Source organism: Tauraco erythrolophus, chromosome 14 (genome assembly GCF_009769465.1).
Source record: "Tauraco erythrolophus isolate bTauEry1 chromosome 14, bTauEry1.pri, whole genome shotgun sequence".
Lineage (NCBI taxonomy): Eukaryota > Metazoa > Chordata > Aves > Musophagiformes > Musophagidae > Tauraco > Tauraco erythrolophus.
Window position 1 is genome coordinate 22,903,594 of NC_141478.1, and position 17,760 is coordinate 22,921,353.

General features: G+C 56.5%; 1 protein-coding gene across 2 annotated transcripts; it reads left to right on the plus strand.

Moving 5' to 3' along the window:
- The first annotated feature begins 1,931 nt into the window (after positions 1-1,931).
- SNX1 (sorting nexin 1) lies at positions 1,932-17,148 on the plus strand. Of its 2 annotated transcripts, none has more exons than XM_086620045.1 (15): positions 1,932-2,078; positions 5,648-5,750; positions 6,671-6,804; positions 7,879-7,945; positions 9,114-9,157; positions 10,124-10,265; positions 10,800-10,878; positions 11,744-11,819; positions 12,698-12,821; positions 12,942-13,046; positions 13,668-13,873; positions 15,175-15,318; positions 15,675-15,755; positions 16,378-16,449; positions 16,700-17,148. In XM_086620045.1, the coding sequence occupies exons 1-15, from the start codon at positions 1,932-1,934 to the stop codon at positions 16,748-16,750; spliced, it is 1,575 nt and encodes a 524-aa protein (XP_086476171.1). In that variant the 3' UTR covers positions 16,751-17,148. The 2 variants fall into 2 exon arrangements, with proteins under 2 accessions (XP_086476171.1, XP_086476170.1); XM_086620044.1 differs by having other exon boundaries at positions 12,698-12,811; positions 12,953-13,046.
- The last annotated feature ends 612 nt before the right edge of the window (positions 17,149-17,760 follow it).

Genomic DNA, 17,760 nt, shown 5'->3' on the forward strand with positions numbered 1-17,760 from the left:
TGACAACCCCAGAGGTCAAACTAGTTGCGCAGGGAGAATTTGCACAAAATGAGGATGTGGTTGGGCGGGATTTATCTCCACAGCTTATCAGGACAGCTCCGATCTCAGTTTCTGAAAGTCTCTTCAGAGAAGCAACTGAGATGCTTAAATACAGCAGTGTGGAGACAAGGGGTGATGCAGGACCTAGGGGGGGCTGCTTCCCCTTGGGCTAGAGGTGGGATGTAAGTTCAGTCATCTAAAAGGGTGTGCTGGAAGGAGCTCCAGATCGTTCTGGCAGCTGCCTTTGTCATCCTGACACCTCGCCTGCTCGTCTCGGTGTGCTACAGCTTCAGCTGTCCTGCTGCCCTCAAAATGAGACTTACCAAAAGCAGGTTCAAAGCCTTCTCCACTTGCTCCTCACGCTTTATCATTGAGAAGTTCTTCTTTGGGACAGCTATATTCATCCCTCGCCATCCACTGCTATGTCACTTTGAAAGAGGGACACTGGCAGGTTGTCATTGGGGTGAAACCTGTAGTTTTAACCCACTGAGGCAACCTGGGACAACCATGGTGACCCTCTTGCAAGCAAAAGAGTGGACCTTGCCACTCGAAACCTGAGAGACCATTTCAGACAGAAAGGGACTAACAGCCGCTCACTGGTTTGTAGGAAGAGAGGAGGAGGACACCAGCGAGTCCTTCAAGATAAGGACAAGCCGTGTCATGTTTTTGGTTTGCAGGAGCAGAGCGCAGACCCAGCACGAGCGCTCCTCGCCTGAGAGCCAGCGTGGATGGAGGGAAGTGCGACATGGTTCCCATCACGTATGAAACCAAATGCCCCAAGGTAGAAGGGTTGGAAGCCTCTACTGGACTTTGCTGCTTCGTGGCAGACAAAAGAAGGAAATTCTGTCTCTTGGTTACTCTCTCATGACTGAGGGACTCACACCACCCAGCAGCCCCTTTGGTGCTTCCCACCTGGAGCAAGAGACCCTCTGCCTGGGGTACCACCAGTGACCCCAAGGTCAAGGACCCCATCTTTATGGGGATTTATCTACATCAGGATCTTCTCCCTTAATCCAAAGCTGGCAAAAGTCCAGCGTGTCTCACCTGGTTCTGCCTGGCTCCTCCTGGCCCTGTCCCAAAAAAGCCACCAGCCCCACAGGGTGGTGGTGATGCATCACCACGAGTGAGCAGCTGGACATGGAGATGTCGCTGTCTCGGGGGGGGCGGGACTCATCCTGGGATGTCTTCAAGGTACGGGGCTCATCCCAGGACGTTTTGGGGCTCCTGAAAACCCTCAAGCTGAACAGGTGACATCCATCAGGGTGTGGAGGTGTCCTGGCCGAGGTGTTGAGGGGACCGTGGCCATCTTGGTCAGGGCCCTGAGGAGGACTAGGGCCACCTCAGAGTTCAGGTACCCCGGAGAGGGTGACTATTGCGGGAGGAGCACTGAGGGGACCACGACCATCTCGGCTGAGGCACAGAGGGGACTGTGGCCATCTTAGTCGGGACATCGAAGGCACCATAGCACCCGGGACAGGGCATCGAGGGTTTGGCGACCATCCCAGCTGGGGAACTGGGTCTCAGCTGGGCAACTGGGTCTCAGCTGGGTCCTCTCAGGGGAGGAGCCCGCAGCAGCCTCCGCCGGGACGGGCGTTGAGGGCACCACCGCGCCCGGGCTCGCCCACTGCACCGGGAGGGGACGACGGACGCGGCCCCCCCTCCGCCGGCGCGGTGGTCGTGACCGTTTCCATGGAGACGGAGCGACGCCCGCCCGCGGCGGAGCGCGGCTGCGCTCATTGGCTCCGCCGAGAGGGGGAGGGCGGGGCGCGCCGAGGCCCCGCCCAATCCGGAGGCCGCCCGGCCCTCCGGCCCCGCCCCGCCCCGCCGGCTTAAGGCGGCGGCGGCGGTTTCCGGCGCGGCGGTCGCAGGCGGAACGCGGCGGCAGCGCGGCCATGGCGTCGGGCGGCGCCTGCGGCTCCCGCTCCCCCTCCCCCGCCGAGCGCCTCCCCCCGCCCTTCCCCGAGCCCCGCGGCGGCGACAGCGACGGGCCGGGGGCGGCCGACAGCGACACGGAGGGCGAGGACATCTTCACCGGCACCGTGAGCGCGGGGCCGCGGCGGGGGAAGGCGGGAGCGGCCCGGGGGTGGGCCCGGCCCGCGATGGCGGTGCCCCTTCTCCGGGGGGTGGGTGCCTGCGGGCAGCGGCGTGCGATCCTCTAGGTTCGGTTAAAAAGGGGGGAAAACCCCCCAAAATCAAAGGGGGATGGCTCCTACAGGCAGCCCGGCTTGTCCTCCCGCTCCGAGAGCACCTGGGGGGGGCTGTGAAGGGGGTGCCATGAGGGCCCGGTGGGTGCCCGGGGGTCAGGGAACGAGGCCCGGGGCAGCAGGCGGTCCCCTCGGCTGCGGGACCGCGACACGGGTCGTGCCAGGCGGGTGTCTGCTCCCCCGGGGGTCATAACCTGTCGATTCTTGCAGAATCCGAGTGCCTGGAAGGTGGGAAGATGCCCCTGCGTGGCTCGGGCACGGCGCTGGGTGCTCAGTGTCGTTGCTGTGCAGTTCGTGAAACTCCACAGTTCCTCCGTTTTTCTTCCCCTGGCATCAGCTGGCATCCCCTCCGCGTCCGGAGGGTGCTGGTGCGGCTGCCGTGGTGCTCGTTGGCTTCAGCTTGGCAGGGGCACTGAACCCCTCTGTGCCACAGGCATAAGGTGACAGGAGGCGTCTGGTGTCCCCTGCTCGCATTGAGGAGCATCACCAACACCTTGGTGACCTCCTTCACCTCGTGCCAGGAGGGTCTGGGATGGTTTGGTGGTACTTGTGCAGCAAACCGAGTCACCGTGTTGCCGCGCAGGTTCCCGGCTTGAAGGCGGAGGTGGGAATGGGGAAGGGTTTCAGCACCTTTTCTTCTTTCTCGTGGTCTCCTGTGCGTGAATCCCTGGTTTTTGGAGGCTGCTGGTGTCAACTCGTGCCAGCTTTGGCCAGCTGCACTAGTGGTCGCTCCAGACAGCGACCAGCAGACAGGAGGGGGGTTAAAACACTGCCTGGGGCTTTCCCAGGCTGAAGCCCTCCCCAGGCAGCCGCTGGCCTCGGGATTTTGGGTTCGGCATCTGCTCCGAGCGAGGATCTCTGCTAGAGGGTCGGCAGAAGCTGGCTCCTCCAGCAGGCTGGCTGCTGGAACGCTGGAGCAACCAGGGTTGGTTGCCTAAGCTCTGCAAGCTGAGGCTGGTCACGTTGTCCCTGCGAGGGCTGACACCGTGGCCTCTGCCTGCCTCATCCAGGTGTTTTCCTGCCGGCAGGGCAGGAGGAGTTGGTGTCTCTGGCAGAAAGCTCTCCAGGAACCTTCTCCTATCTGCACTTTCCCAGCCCTGGTGTTTTCCCAGGGCTGGGCACAACTCTTGCCGTCCCTTGAGCAGGAGACCGCAGCTATGAACGGGTGAACCTGCCTGGTGCTGGGAACGGAGCTGGCCCTGCCAAGCTTCTACCACCAGCACAAAGCTGGAGCTCTCTTTACCCTGCTGCTTCTGAAGCTCCTGACCTGGTCCTGCCCTGGTGTCCTTGAGCTGTGCTCGCTCAGCCGCAGGCTGTCTTCTGCTGGTGGCTTATCAGCAGGGAGAAGGCAGGTTTGGGGAGATGTTGGTAGATTCTGCCCTACATGAGCTTGTGAGGATGAAACTCTCACGTGGGTCTGGGCAAAACAGAGCAGCAGAGTCGTATGTTTTGAAAATAACGTGGGAAAGTGCAACCCTGACCTTGAAAGAGGAAGATGCTGATACCTCTGGCCAACACCAGGGCACGGTGATGGTCTTGAACTTCTCTGGACCTTTCTTCGTTCAACAACTGGAAGATGTACCTGGGTGGCTCTTTGCTTTCTGGTAGAGGCAGCCCACCAAAACGGACAAGCCCCAGCTGCTGCGGGCTTTCACGCACATAAAGCGTCCCTTTGCCCAAACTGGTGTCTGTTGAGTTAAACCAGCTCAGTGGTGGTGTTGAAGCAACTGTCATAACTAAGACTCGTCTCTTCTGTGCGACCTAGTGGCTCTGCTTGGCTGTCTGTCCTTGAGCAGCAGCAAAATGCTTTCCATGAAGCCGGGGAACCGGGCTGGTGGGGCAGATCCACCCGGCTGCTGGTGTCCGGGTGGCTCGGCAGTGGCCAGCAGAGAAGCATTTGGGTCAGACACAGATACCACCAGAGCTGGATGTCATCCATCCGTTGATGAAGGTTGGCAGTCCTCTCTAGGGATGCTCCGTGGTAGGCATCAGGTGTGGGTTGGGGGACCTGGAGAGCTTCTCCCTATATGCCTGATGGTCGGGATGTGCTAAATCAGGCCTCTGAGGTGGCGGGTGTTGTGTCATGGGCTGATGTAAAAGAGGCCATGGATCTTCCGTAGTAGCAGATGGAGAAGTAGGAACAGGGTGTGGTACTTTTGTAGACTTAGAAACTAGACTGAAGGCAAACTGAGAACCCAGTGCTGGTAGAAAAAGTAGTCTCCCAGCTCTCAAATGCAGAAGACGACTCATTAGGGAAACTTCAGAGCCCACCTTACCTTGTCCGTGTGGAGTGGGGTTTTTGCAAGCTTGAAGAGCTCGTGCAGAAGCAGAGGATCTGAATGAATGAGACCTGCACAAGTGTCCCTAGCGTAGGTCACTGGTGGTAGCAGCAGCCCTCTCGTTGGCTTGGTTGCCAGCTGGAAGAGGTCACTGTGGTGTGGTAGCACTCTTGTTGGCTTGACCACCAGCTGGAGATCCATCTGGAGGACCCTGTGGGTGTCTGAGTGTGATGTTTGGCGTGGGTCTCTCTGCTCCCCACTGTCCATCACTAGCAAACGTAGCTCCTGCCTATAACTTCTAATCCAAGCTGGGAGCGGTCCCAGCTTTCCCCTCCAGGAAAACATTCTCACCGTCGGACGACGCTGAGGTTTTATGTCCCCAAAGACTTGGGCCCACCTCAAAGAGGAGCTGCCTTAGCACCGCGTTGCTCCTTCACGAGCCGTGGGAGCGGCTGACGTTCCCGTGCCGAAGAAAGCGCCAAGGAGCCCGTCGCTTCGGAGTCGCTTCTGACAGCCCTCTGTGTACGGCCCGTCAAAGACCCGTTCTGTTCCCTGCCAGGACGTTAAAGAATAGCGCTCGCTGTCCGATCCTTGCTTGGAATAACTCGTACTTGCTTCTCCGCCTCCGGAATGAGGGATGGATGTTTGGCGACGCCAGCGTCCGCAGCGCTTGCCTGCGGCGGGAATGCAGAAACAGCTCTGCCTTCTCCTGCGGTGGGCTGCTTGACGTACAAGCTCTCAGGTGGGCTTCCACCTCGTCCCCAAGCCTGTTCCCAGGAGCTGGGATGGTCCCCCCCAGCGAAGCTGGCTGCCTACTGCTCCCGACGCCTGTAGTGGAAGGACTGGGAGGCTTGGCCCGTGGGCTGGCACATCCCAGTGACCTGCTGGCTGCTCCCCTTCTGCTCAAAATCAGGGTCGAAAGTGGCTCTGAAGTTTCTCGTGACGCTTGGTGTCCTCCACGGCTCACAGCCTTGCCGGCTGAGATTGTCACGGTCAAGGGTGGGCGGAAGGGAAGCGGTCCGTGATGTCCTCTGGCATCACGCAGTAGTGACCCTGCGTGGCAGTGGGGTAAGGATTCCTCGGTGTAAATGACCTCTTGTTGATGTGCTTTTAATTCTCTTCCAGAGCAAGCCCCCGGCACCGAAAAGGGAATCTCCTCTCCCTGTGAGCAGCACCTCCAAAGAGAACGGGGTTTGTGTAGAGCAAGATGATCAGGACTTATTTGCAGGTGAGTCTGTGTCTACTGGGTGTTTGCTGGGGCTTTCTGGGCTCTGAGCCTGGAGTGACCTGCTTTTGAGCATGACGTGGATGTTTCTGGACTATCACAGGTCTTTATCTCAAACTCGTGTTGCAGTCTGCTCTGGAAGCACTAAGCTCTGGAGGTGTTTTTAGGAAGGTCGGGGTAGCCTCCTGCAGGTCTCTCGCATAATCACGCGGCAGGATTAGCTGTTCGGAAGCTGAAGAGGATTAAAACGGAATTTGCTTTAGTTTTGTTGCCTTAAACTGTAAGGTGGTGAGTGTCTTCTCAGAGCTAAAAGACTTTTGTTCTCTGCCTTCTCCTCCCTCCATGGAAGTGGAGCAAGTGTCTCTAGTAGAGACGTGGCTGTTCCCACGGAACAGGAAACGTAACACCCCTCAGCAGGGGAAAACGAGGAGGGTCAGCCCTTCCCCAGCCCTGGCATGGTGGGACACCTCTGGCAGAGGCATCTGAGAGTTATTTCTGGAGCTGCTTGAGAACAGATGGAAGTTTTTACTTCCTCCGAGTGGAGAAGCGTACTGGGAAGGAGCCAGGCTGGCTTATGTGCCGTGTAAAAACCCAACTGGGCTTTAGCTGTTCTGGTGTGCAGCTCCTTCAGCACACAGCAAGGAGGTGATGCCTGACTCCTCCTAGAATAAGTTGTTCATTGGATTAACTTAATGTTCTCCGGCAGGATTGATCCAATGCTCTTACCGCAGCGAAGATGCGTTAAGTCTCGCTCTTCCCAATGCTTACAGCTGTCCTCCCTATGGATTTTTTTTTTTTTTTTTTTTTTGCTAATTAAGACTATTGTTACTCCCTAGATCCCACGAACCTCTCGGATAATATTGAAATTACCTTTCTAGACACTCGAAGCAGAGAGGCTGACCCTTGCAAACTTCTCTTGACAGATGCCACCGTTGAGTTGTCTCTAGACAGCACGCAGAACAACCAGAAGAAGGAACTGGCCAAAGCATCCAATCCTGTCCCCTCCTTAGAAGTAGCTGAAAGCTCCTCTAGGAACCCTCCAAAGAGCTATGAGGAGGTGAGAATTGCTCTGAGCTTTCCCACTTGCCCTGCTGGTTTCAGGCTGTCATTGGCAGGAACCTGTCTGGATGCTTAGTTGTAAACACGCATCTCGAACGATGCAATTAGTGTAATTGCCCTGTGGGATGCCCTGGCTTGTATCTCCGGCCATGGGGCTGGGACTGGTGCTGCTGAAGTGGGCTTCAGGTCAGCCTGACGGCATTCTTGCACACGTGGTGGTGCAGACTGCTTCCGAAGCTGGAAGAGCGAGCGGCTGACCTGGGCCCGAGGGTCTGAGCTCTGACTTGGAGCTCCACGCTGTATTACAGCAGATGGGGCAGGCGATGCAGCTGCTCTTCTCCGTGTTTTTAATAGCAGCAGTCTCCTGGGTGACATGAGAGCGCAGGGTCCTTCAGTGGAACTTGTAGTCTGGCTGCCAAGTATAGGTGATACTTGGCCTAAATCTGGGTTTTCTCCTGTAGAGAGACTGGAACTATTTTGGAGACAAGGAAGGTGCTCCTGTCGTGCCCCAAGCACCCCTGAGCTCATGCTCCTGACCCAGCAATGCCATCATAGTGTCTCAGGGTGTCTTCCGACTGGCTTAAGCGCAGGAGCAATGCAGACCTGGGCCAGGATGCTGAGCTGGTCAGCAAAGTGATAAGCTGTCACCTTCGGGTCCGTAGACCAAAGGTTTTTTGAGGCCAGTCTCAGCTCTGCTTCGCCCAGTCCTGGCAAAAAGACTTTTTGTGACAAAAAGACTGGTTCGGACTGGGTCTCCCTGTTGCTGTCCTGGCTCTCCATCCCCATGTGCCTACACAGTGCAACTTACTTCTACGTAGGTTCAGTATCCTACGAGAACTGAAATCATGATGTAAAAAAGACAAATCTAGTTTGGGATCCTTGGAACATCTAGCCTGGATGCAAGTGAGAAGCTCAAGGGCTTTATAGAATGGCCTTGGCCAGGCTGGAGTGCCAAAGGTGCCGTGGCAGTGTGACGAGCTCACCATCACGTAGGGGACTTCGTGGTTTGGGGTGGATTGAAGCCTGGATTTCTAGTTTTAACTTGCTGTCCTCATGGTCTTACTCCAAACAGCTGGAAGAAGAAGAACAGGAGGACAAATTTGAGCTGACTGTAGGAGTGAGCGACCCCGAGAAAGTCGGTGAGTCAATACCCTGTCCTGCTGTGCGGTGAAGCACGGTGAGACAGGGCAGGCTTGGCAGCGGGACCCCACGCAGCCGTCGCCTCCACGTGCCACAGCTCCAGCTTTCCAGCTGTCTCTGCAAGCGCAGGTTTGATCCCGGAGTAACTTCTCCAAGACTTCTTCCAACATCTGGAAGAAATGAAGCTACTCAAAGCAAAATGCTTAGGTTGCAAACGAGCGAGGCAGGAGCAGGTTCTGGAAACCCAGGGACCTCAAAGGCAGGGAGCCAGGAGCATGTTTTTTTGGTTTGTTTTTTTTTTTTTTGGGGGGGGAAGGTCAAACGTGATGCAGTAGCAGACCTTGGTGTCTGGAGCTGCGATGACCAACTTGACTTGACCTCCAGGCAGCACTGTCCTGTGTGCAGCTGGAAAGGGGGAGGCAAAACTGCCTTAACCTAAAACTAAGAGCATTAATCCGTGCTCTGGCACTGCCCTGAGCTGGGCTTGCCAGGAAGGCAGCTCTGGCTTCAAACCAAGAAGCAGGAGGGTTTCTCTCTGATGAAAGTGGAGTTCAGAGGATCTTGGCCAGCCATGTGGTAGTCCATGGGGTGCTGAGAACCCCAAGTAACGTCTGAGCCAAGCTGGCGGAGCAGCCTCGCGCGTGGCACCTTGTTCTCGCTCCGTGGCTCGTGATTTCTGGAGCTGGGAGGCGCTGACTTCGGAACCAGAGGTGTATTAGGGGTGGCATCGGGCTCCAGCAGATGCCCTTCAGTCGAACCACCGGGTACAGCCCTCCCTTTGGCCGAACAGAGAGATTCCTGTTGTCAGCTGGAGAAAGCTGCCCGCCGCGTCCCTGCCCCGCGCCCTCTGAACCACCCGCTTCACGCGCCGCACAGCCGCCCGATTGTTGGGCACCCAGCAGATGCGCGGCGCCGGCCCGGGCGCTGCCGGCGGAACAAGCGCCCGATTGTCGGCGCTGGCTGCTCCAGGAAGCAGCGGGAGGGCTGAGCAGTCGGGTCGGGAAATGCCTAGCGGGCAGCGGTCCAGCATCCCGCGGCAAGATGCCCAGTTCGGGGCTCCGTCGGATGAAAGGTCGGAATTGCTTCCGGAGCCGCGTGCTCTGCGTTCAGGTGACGGCGGAAGGGCCCGATCCCGTGATGCTAATGCCTCGTTTCCCTTCTCCGCAGGGGATGGCATGAACGCCTACGTAGCCTACAAAGTCTCGACGCAGGTATGCCTGAACTCCTCGCTCCGGAGGTGGGGTGGCGTGATTTTTCCACGCTTGAGGACCGTTGGACTTGTCCTTTCTTAGCCAAGCCAGTGGTGACCTAAATAGACAGGAGGTCTGAATGCCTTCTTACATGGATTCAGGAGTTATGACCCGCTCCTGCTGGTCAAAGGATGAGCCTAGCTGATAGGTTTGGAACCTGTTTGAATGGAGACTGTCTCTCTTTCTTCTCTGGTTACCTCTTCGCAGTCCTGGCTGATACTGGAGTTGGGGTGAGCAGCAGGAACAACATCTGTTAGGGAGAGCCCCAGACGCTGGGGCTGTTGCTAATGGTTCTGCGCCGACGGTGGTATCGAATTAAGCTGACCTGGCCTCTGCTCTCGCTGAAGAGCTGCTGCTGGAGCTGGTTTCGTGTCAGGACCTGCTCTTGGTCACAAGAAACTGAGCTTTCTGCGGCTGCCGCCCTGCTTGGAGCTTTGGTAGCTCTGCAAAAAGTTGTTCCTAGTTGTACGGTGGCTGTTGGGCTACGGGCATCTTGTGGTCTGAAGCCGATGGTGTGCGAAGGGGGCTAGGGGGCTTGTTAGCTTCCAGTCCTCTGCAAGCACTGTCAAAAGCCACCGACGGCCCCTGTAGGCTTAAAGTGTGACCTGACAGCAGTCCCTGTTCCCATGGGGAGCAGGGATGATGGGATTAAGCAATGGGCAGAGCTTACCAAGCAGCCTGTGGCTGCAGGAACAGCTGCTCTGTTATTTAGTGGCATTAATACTTCTGCTTGGTCCAAGGAGAGCTGTTAGGAGGTCAGCTGCTGGAAACCTAGGCTGAAGCTTGCTCTGTTCATTCCTTACGTCTTGCAGAGCTCAAGCTGTCCTACTTCATCCCCAAAGCGACAGCAGATAGTGCTAGCAGGGCTGTGTGTGCTGGAGCAACCTTCCTCATGTGAGTCTGATCCGAGTCTCGTGTCTCCCCCAGACGAGCATGCCAATGTTCAGGAGCAAGCAGTTTTCCGTGAAAAGGAGGTTCAGCGACTTTCTGGGACTCTATGAGAAGTTGTCGGAGAAGCACGCCCAAAACGGGTTCATCGTTCCTCCGCCACCCGAGAAGAGTCTCATAGGTGAGTGGTGGAGGTGCAGAGCACTGGAGGTGGTCCTTCTCATGGTGAGCTTCGTGCCCGAAGGACGCACCTGCCTGCAGTCTCAAAGCTGAGGGAGGCTGCAGAGACAACCATGGGAAGCAGGTGTGGAAAACAATCTGGGTTCTGTGGCACAGATGAAATTCTGCTGGTTCCATACATGGAACTGTGGGCTCAAAGCCTTGTGGGAGTTTGTGGACGCCCCTGTATCTACTCGACGTAGAGTAAAACCTTGTCCTCTGCGCTGTCGCTGGATTGCTGTTCACTTGAGCCCACACCTGTAACCCTTCCAGTCTTGCCTGGCGTTGCTTTGCCTCTTTTCTGATGTCGACTTCTTGTAGACGTTAGCGATAACCAGATATTAAATTTCCAAGTAGCTCTTGCCTGATCCAAGGTCTAATTCCTGTTGTAAAACACGGCTCCTGGCCTGTCACCCTTGAGATCGAGGTTCCTTGCGGTCTACTCTGTGCGTTGAGTTTGAAGCAGCTCATTAACTGCGTGTCCCTTCTGCGCTAGGAATGACCAAAGTGAAAGTCGGGAAGGAAGACTCCTCTTCTGCAGAGTTCCTAGAAAAAAGACGGGCTGCTCTAGAGAGGTACAGACCCCACCAGCTGTCCCCTCGTGCCTCTGAAAGGTCAGACTGGCCGCGCTCTCCTCCCGGCACGAGAAAAGCCGCCTGCTGCTGGGTTTGCAGCAAAGCTGGAGGCTGCCGAAGAGTCGCAGCTGCAGAGCTTTGACGCTGTAAAACCATCTCCTGCTTCACAAGCCCCTGCTGGTGTTTGGTTCCAGTTTGGCCAAACTCCACTGACAAGGCAGGGAGGAAACTGAGCTGTCTCAGGAGCCCCAAAATACGGATGTTAAGTAGCGGTACAAACAGTGCAGATCAGGTGAGAAACAACTCCGTCTCTGTCGGACGTGCAGCCTGGCTATCCAGCCACAGGTGGTCTTTGCTCCACCACCTGTTGTAGCTGGTGCTGGGATGCTGATCCCGCTCCAGCTTCAGCCTCTGAAAGATCATAGAATCATGGAATGGTTTGGGTTGGAAGGGACCTCCAAGATCATCTCGTTCCAACCCCCCTGCCATGAGCAGGGACGCCTTCTCCTACACCAGGTTGCTCAAAGTCTCATCCAACCTGGCCTTGGACGCCTCCAGGGATGGGGGGATCTTGTTAAAAGCGTCATCGTTAAAGATGTAACGCTAAAGCTCCATCACTTGGTGTATCGAGGAACTTTCTTGCTGTAGTGAGTGTTAATCAAAGGTCTGGCAGGTCTGGTCTTGCAGGCCAGTCCACGAGGAGATAGGACTCGTGGTGGGTGGATGAGAACAACTTGTTGGACCTGACTTCTAGTTACCGAACTGCCGTTTCAGGGTCAACGACGAGTGCGTCGCAGCTCACCGAGGTGCCTCGGAGGCAGGTTCCCTACAACCGAGGTAACTCGTGGCACGTTCCTCTCCGCAGGTACCTACGGAGGGTGGTCAGCCATCCGACAATGCTGCAGGACCCCGACGTCAGGGAGTTCTTGGAAAAGGAGGAGGTCAGTAGCGTGGAGTAACGTAACTACAAGTTCCTTGGAGGTACAGAGGGAAACAGTACGCGAGGAGTTAATGAGACATCACGCTTCAGAGAAGCAGCAGAAGCCATAAGAGCTCTTAACGGTTGATGACGGGAACAGGACTCTCTTCTGTGTGCCAGTGCTTGTCTGAGCACCGTACACTCGTCAAGCTCGGCCAGAGCTCGTTATGACATCATGGTGGAGGCACGCGTTGAGAGCACGGGCAGTCTTTGTTCTCTGAAGTCCATGACAGGAGCATAGGTCCCTGTTTGGAGGTGAGAGGGGTCCTGTGCTGCCTTGGCCTGATGCTCAAGGGAGCGCTGACTCTGCACCAAAGCATGTGGCTGATGTGGTTCCTGCTCCTCCAAGGAGAACGTGACCGTGCCCAACTGCGCACCTGACTTGGAGAAGTCAGTCTTAAAGAGACTGAGCCCTGGAGAAACTCAGGCCTGAGTGATTCCAGCACTAATGCTGTGCTGGAGGGTTCTGGTGTAGGAGCAGACATCCTGGAGACACCTCCCTTAGCTGAGCTGATGCAGCTTTGTCTGGAAAATAGTTGTGGCTGGCGTGGAGTATTCCCCAGCATCAAGGCATGGCTCTACTCTAGGGTCCCCCACCGCTCCTGGTTTTTGGAGAGACACTCCAAAGCGCTTCTACGAGCCTGCGTGCCCTGTGGCACCTCGGGCATCCCTCAGTTCAGGGATTCAAGTAGGGTGGCTGGTTCTTGCAGATCTGGGTTACCTTGGCCCAGCAGAACAGGTGGACCCCAGATCCAGTGAAGGGTTTAGGAACTCCTTGTTTGTTTGAAACCCTCTCCAGTCCCGTTATTTGAAGTACTGTACAGGTCCATTTCTTTCTAGCTACCAAGAGCAGTAGGCACCCAGACCCTGAGCGGAGCAGGAATACTGAAGATGTTCAACAAAGCGACGGATGCTGTCAGTAAAATGACCATCAAGATGAACGAATCAGACATAGTAAGTGTTTGGACACCTCTGGGTTGTCCTCACTCCGAAGCTCCTTGTTCTGCCCAGCTCAAGCTTTGGGCACAAGGTGGGAGGAAAGCCCCCTAGCGATGCCGGCTGTGGGGCATCAGCTCTGGGTTTACTCGTTTTCAGTGGTTCGAGGAGAAGCTGCAGGAGGTGGAGTGCGAGGACCAGCGGCTACGGAAGTTGCACGCTGTCGTCGAGACGCTGGTGAACCACCGGAAAGGTAACGAGCTTGGTACCTCTTGCTCTGTAGCTTGACCCCGTAACACTTGAGCCTTGCGCGGTGCCTGGCTGGAGATCACCGGCACGCAGGTGTCCCAGGAGGCACTTCTGAGAAGATGACAGCCCTTCCTACAGAGGGCTCTCGGGAAGTCCCTCATCATCACGGGAGGCAGAAGTAAAAGGGTAATCCCACCTCTTCTGTCCGGCCCGACGAGTTTAGGATGAGGATGTTGAAGTCAACCAGCGTCCTGCTGGGTGAAGGCTGCCGTAGCAAACCTCAGCTGATCTTCCTACTAATTCCAAGCTGTCCTCTGGCAGGGAGCAGGGATGGTGGGGTTTTTTTTTTCTTCCTCTGCATGTTTTGGCTGATTTCTGCAAACCTCTGCCTGTCCTCCAACTCTACTGCTCCCCTTCTCCTCCCTGGCTGGAGTTGCCTAGCCCTCCTCCCACCGTGTTGCAGAAGCTTCCAGCTCTGACCGAGGCGGTGCTGGTTCTTCCAGCTGATGTCTCCTGGGGCTACAGAAGAGCAGCTCCTTGAGCTCATCTCTAGGCTTGGGCTTGACTTGCAGAGCGCCCGGTGTAGCGAGGTCCATCGGTTGACTCTCCTTGTTCCGTTCACTAGAGCTAGCATTGAACACAGCCCAGTTTGCAAAGAGTCTGGCCATGCTGGGGAGCTCGGAGGACAACACGGCCCTGTCCCGGGCGCTGTCCCAGCTGGCTGAGGTGGAAGAGAAGATTGAACAGCTGCACCAGGAACAGGCTAACAATGACTTCTTCCTCCTGGCCGAGCTCCTGGGAGACTACATCCGCCTCCTCTCCGTTGTAAGGGTAAGCGCTCCTCTAGGGCGACGCTGCTGGTCCTGGCACCCGTTTTAGGCTTAGGTGTGCCAGGAGGCAGCTGGTCTTCTCAGTTCAAGCACAGAGCATGATGTGCCCCTGCTCTCTCCAGGCAGAGAGCAAAACTTGCTGCTTGTCCAGTTGTGCACCTGTTGGAATGGTTGGATTGGAAAAGTGGGGTAGGTGAGGCCTGGCTGTGCAGCTGTTCTCCAAGGGGGTCGTGGAGCAAGTTGGTGGCTCGCAGGTGGCCTCAACCCTTCCAGAGATGAAGGCCCCAGCTGCTGCAGAGGCTGTGAGCTGCCAAACAGTGATCTGGGTGTTGCAAATAGATCTGCCAAGTGCAGATCTTACTGGGAAAGAGCGTGGGTCTCCGAGACCAGGCAGCAAGGAGGTGCACAGACCTCCTTACTGGAGGCTGAAAGAAACCAGTCCCAAGTGAGCTGTGAGCCTGGCAGGCTGAGTCGTGCCTGCCCCAAACTTGTCCTGTTTCTGGAGGCTACAGCGGCCAGAACGCAGCCTAGTGAGTAGGCACAAGTGTCCTTGGCCTGCCAGTCTGCACTGGGAGGTGTGGTGGGTGCTGCAGAGCAGGACCAAGATCTCCGATAGTGCTGGAGGTAATAAGACTGATCTGGGATGTTCTGGTAAGGAGCCCTAATGTTGGCCTCAGACTTTACCTGTCTCTTGGCTGCTCTGTCCTTCTGACCAGGCTATCGAACACCTCTCTTCTGCTTTTCTAGCTCTTCCCCATGACCTGGCTAGATGTGTTCAGAAGTCTAATGGGTCTTCCTTGCTCGGGCTGGTGATTTGCAGGCCTCCTAAAATCATCTGGCCTCCTGGCAGATGTCTGCAAGCTGCTGGTGGGGCACGCTGTGCAGTCAACGGGAGCTGTGAGCACTTAGCTCTGCAGGAGCTCATGGTGGAGATCCAGTGTGGGACAGGCAAGGTTTAGCTCCACGTACTGGTTGCTCTCGAGGGCAGGACTGAAATGGGCAGGCAGCAGCGCTTGGGGATGGGCTAGATGTATGGAGGAAGATCTCAAAGCTGCTCCTGAAGCATGGGTTGATTGATGTTGCACCTGGGCTCCTTCACTAGTAGAGCAAGTCCATGTTCTGGCTCAGCTTTGGTGACACCGAGATGGGTCCAGGACCTGACTGATGAAGCAGCTCTGCCGTTAGCTGATGTCCCCCTTGCCAAAGGTGTGGTTGTCACTGTCAGCAGAGCTCCTTGCAGCTGCCCGCTGCTCCTGGTGTGGTGTGGCAGAGCAGAGCTCAGTCTCTCCCCCTTCCTTTCAGGGAGCGTTCGACCAGCGCATGAAGACCTGGCAGCGGTGGCAGGACGCCCAGACCATGCTGCAGAAGAAGAGGGAGATGGAGGCCAGGCTGCTCTGGGCCAACAAACCCGACAAGCTGCAGCAGGCCAAGGATGAGATCTCAGAGGTAGGGGGTGAGGAGCTGTCGAGGTCTCTGCTCAGCAGATTTGCTCCGTGCTCCACCACTGAGCAGGGAGAAGGGGACCCTTTGGAGAAGGGGACCTCCTGAGCTGAAGGGACAGGTATCTACGGCCAGGCTGGCATCAAGGGATAAGCCAGCCTTGAGCAAGCCTCGCATGAAGCCGCAGAAGCTGTAGGAGAGGTTCCTCATGGTCCCACCTCCCATGGCTTCCTTGCCGAGCTTGCGGCAAGGCAGGCTTTGCTCGTGCCAACGGTCGTGGCTCCAAAATCGCTTACGGAGGGGGCAGTGAGAGGTTCCTCACCTCCCCTGCCCTGGAAACAGCGCGCTCCCTCTCTCCGCAGTGGGAGTCTCGCGTGACGCAGTACGAAAGGGACTTCGAACGCATTTCTGCCGTCATCCGCAAGGAAGTGATACGGTTTGAGGTGCGTTGGGCCCAGCCTTCAGTTCGGTGTGCCGCCCTCCACCTGGTTGGGTCTTGATGTGCCTTGGCCGGGAACGCCAGCCTGGGCTAGCCAAGAGTCATCTTGGCCACTAACCCCGCTCCCGGTCCAGCGGTCGGTGATATTTGTAAATCTGGACGCATGTTAGTTGGGACATCACTACTGTGGACAGAGCTGATGCTTTTTTGGCAAAGAGGGAGGGTGGAGTGGTTTTTTTTGGCAAAGAGGGAGAGTTTTTTGGCAAGGGGGGGTGGTGGGGTGGTGGGGTTTTTGGCAAAGAGGGGTGGGGGGCAAAGAGGGAGGGGTGTTTTGGCAAGAGGGAGGTTTTTTTTGGCAAAGGGGGAGGTTTCTATGCAGACGAGAATATCCGTTAAAATGAGGGTGGGTGGGCAAAGGTCCTCTTGAGCCATCAGACTGTGGCCGGAGGGGAGCTTCATCCTCAGCATCTCGTGCTCGTTGCTGCATGGAGGCAGCTGAGGTCGTCCCACGGAGGAACAGGAAAATCCTGGTGGTTTGTCCTTCCCCCTCCAAAAAAAAAAAAAAAGCTGGAGGGTTTTGGTGGTTCCTTCAGCCTTGGCCTCACTCCTGCACCCGTCTCTTGCAGAAGGAGAAATGCAAGGACTTCAGAAACCACGTCACCAAGTACCTTGAGACGTTACTGACCTCTCAGCAGCAGGTGAGCAGCCCCAGCCCCTGCCACGGTCCCATCTCCCAGATGTGGGGCGGGATGAACCCCCCCAAGCTGGAGCAGGGTGAAATAGCAGCATTGCACCCTTCTTGGTGCCTTTTTGGGGGGGAGGGGGGGGCTATGCCTTGTGCAGGGACTTCTGCCCCCCCAAAAAATGCTTCTCCACTCGCTCTGGCCTCGGATTGTGCCGGCAAAGCCCCTGCAGGCTCCTGACTTTCTCCCTCTCTCCTTTTGGCAGCTGGTGAAGTACTGGGAAGCGTTCCTGCCCGAAGCCAAGGCCATTTCTTAATCAGACGGAGCAAACGAGCTGTACCTGAACTTTGCCTTTTTTTTTTTTTTTTGGGTGGTTTTTTTTTTGTTTTGTTTTGTTTTATACACTTATACCTCTTCCTCTTTTACACATGAGCGGACCGTAGTGAAACATCCTGGAGCTGGTAGAGGTTTAACCCCCCAGACCAGCAGCTTGCAAACCAGTAACTCTTCTAACGGTATATTTTGCATTTAGCAACGTCTATTTTCTTACTGGAGAGAAACTAGTTTCTTGCTTGAAGACCAGACCCTGCAGCCCGGGGTGGGGGGTGGTGATTAACAATCTCTGTAAAATGTCTATTTTTCAGGCCGGGTTTTAGGGCTCTCACGACTAATCTGACCTCCTGCAGTGCCATTAAAATTCTGTAATAAAACTTCTATCAGGGCAAACAGGCTGGGGCCGTTGGTGCGGGGGGGGGTGAGGGTGGAGGGAGGCAGGGGAGGCTCCTGCCTTGTTGTGGCTGGGACGTGGGTGACCTTGGGTGCTGTCCCAGCCACCTGTCCTGGCTCCCGATAAGCTTTGGCGTCGCTCCGGGGGTGGCTGTTTTTAGGAGCTGAGCTCAGCGGGGGCTCGCTGTGCTTTTAGGGGGGGGGGATCTGGCTTCCAAGAAGCCAACGTGGAGCCTTTTCCCCCTCCATGGCCAAGGGGCAGCTCTTGGCTTCTTCAACCCCCGCCACCACCCAGGACCCCAACTGTGGATTTCATCAAAACCGATACTCCTTAAAAAAAAAAAAAAAGGGAAGCTGACTTCCCACTTTCCTTTCCCCTTGTCCCTGCGTAGCTCCATCCCTGCCCTACCTCCAGGCTCCAAAAAAAACCCACCCCCCCACCCACCCTGCTGGATTTGGGGCTGCAGGACCCTCCCCTTGGGGTGCTTTTGGGGCCCCCCTCGTCACCTCCGTGGGTGCTCAGCACCCAGGGCCGGGGCTGACCCCGCTCCCGGAGCCGAAGGGAGGTCCCGGGTGTCGCAAAGCCCCACGGCCCCCCCC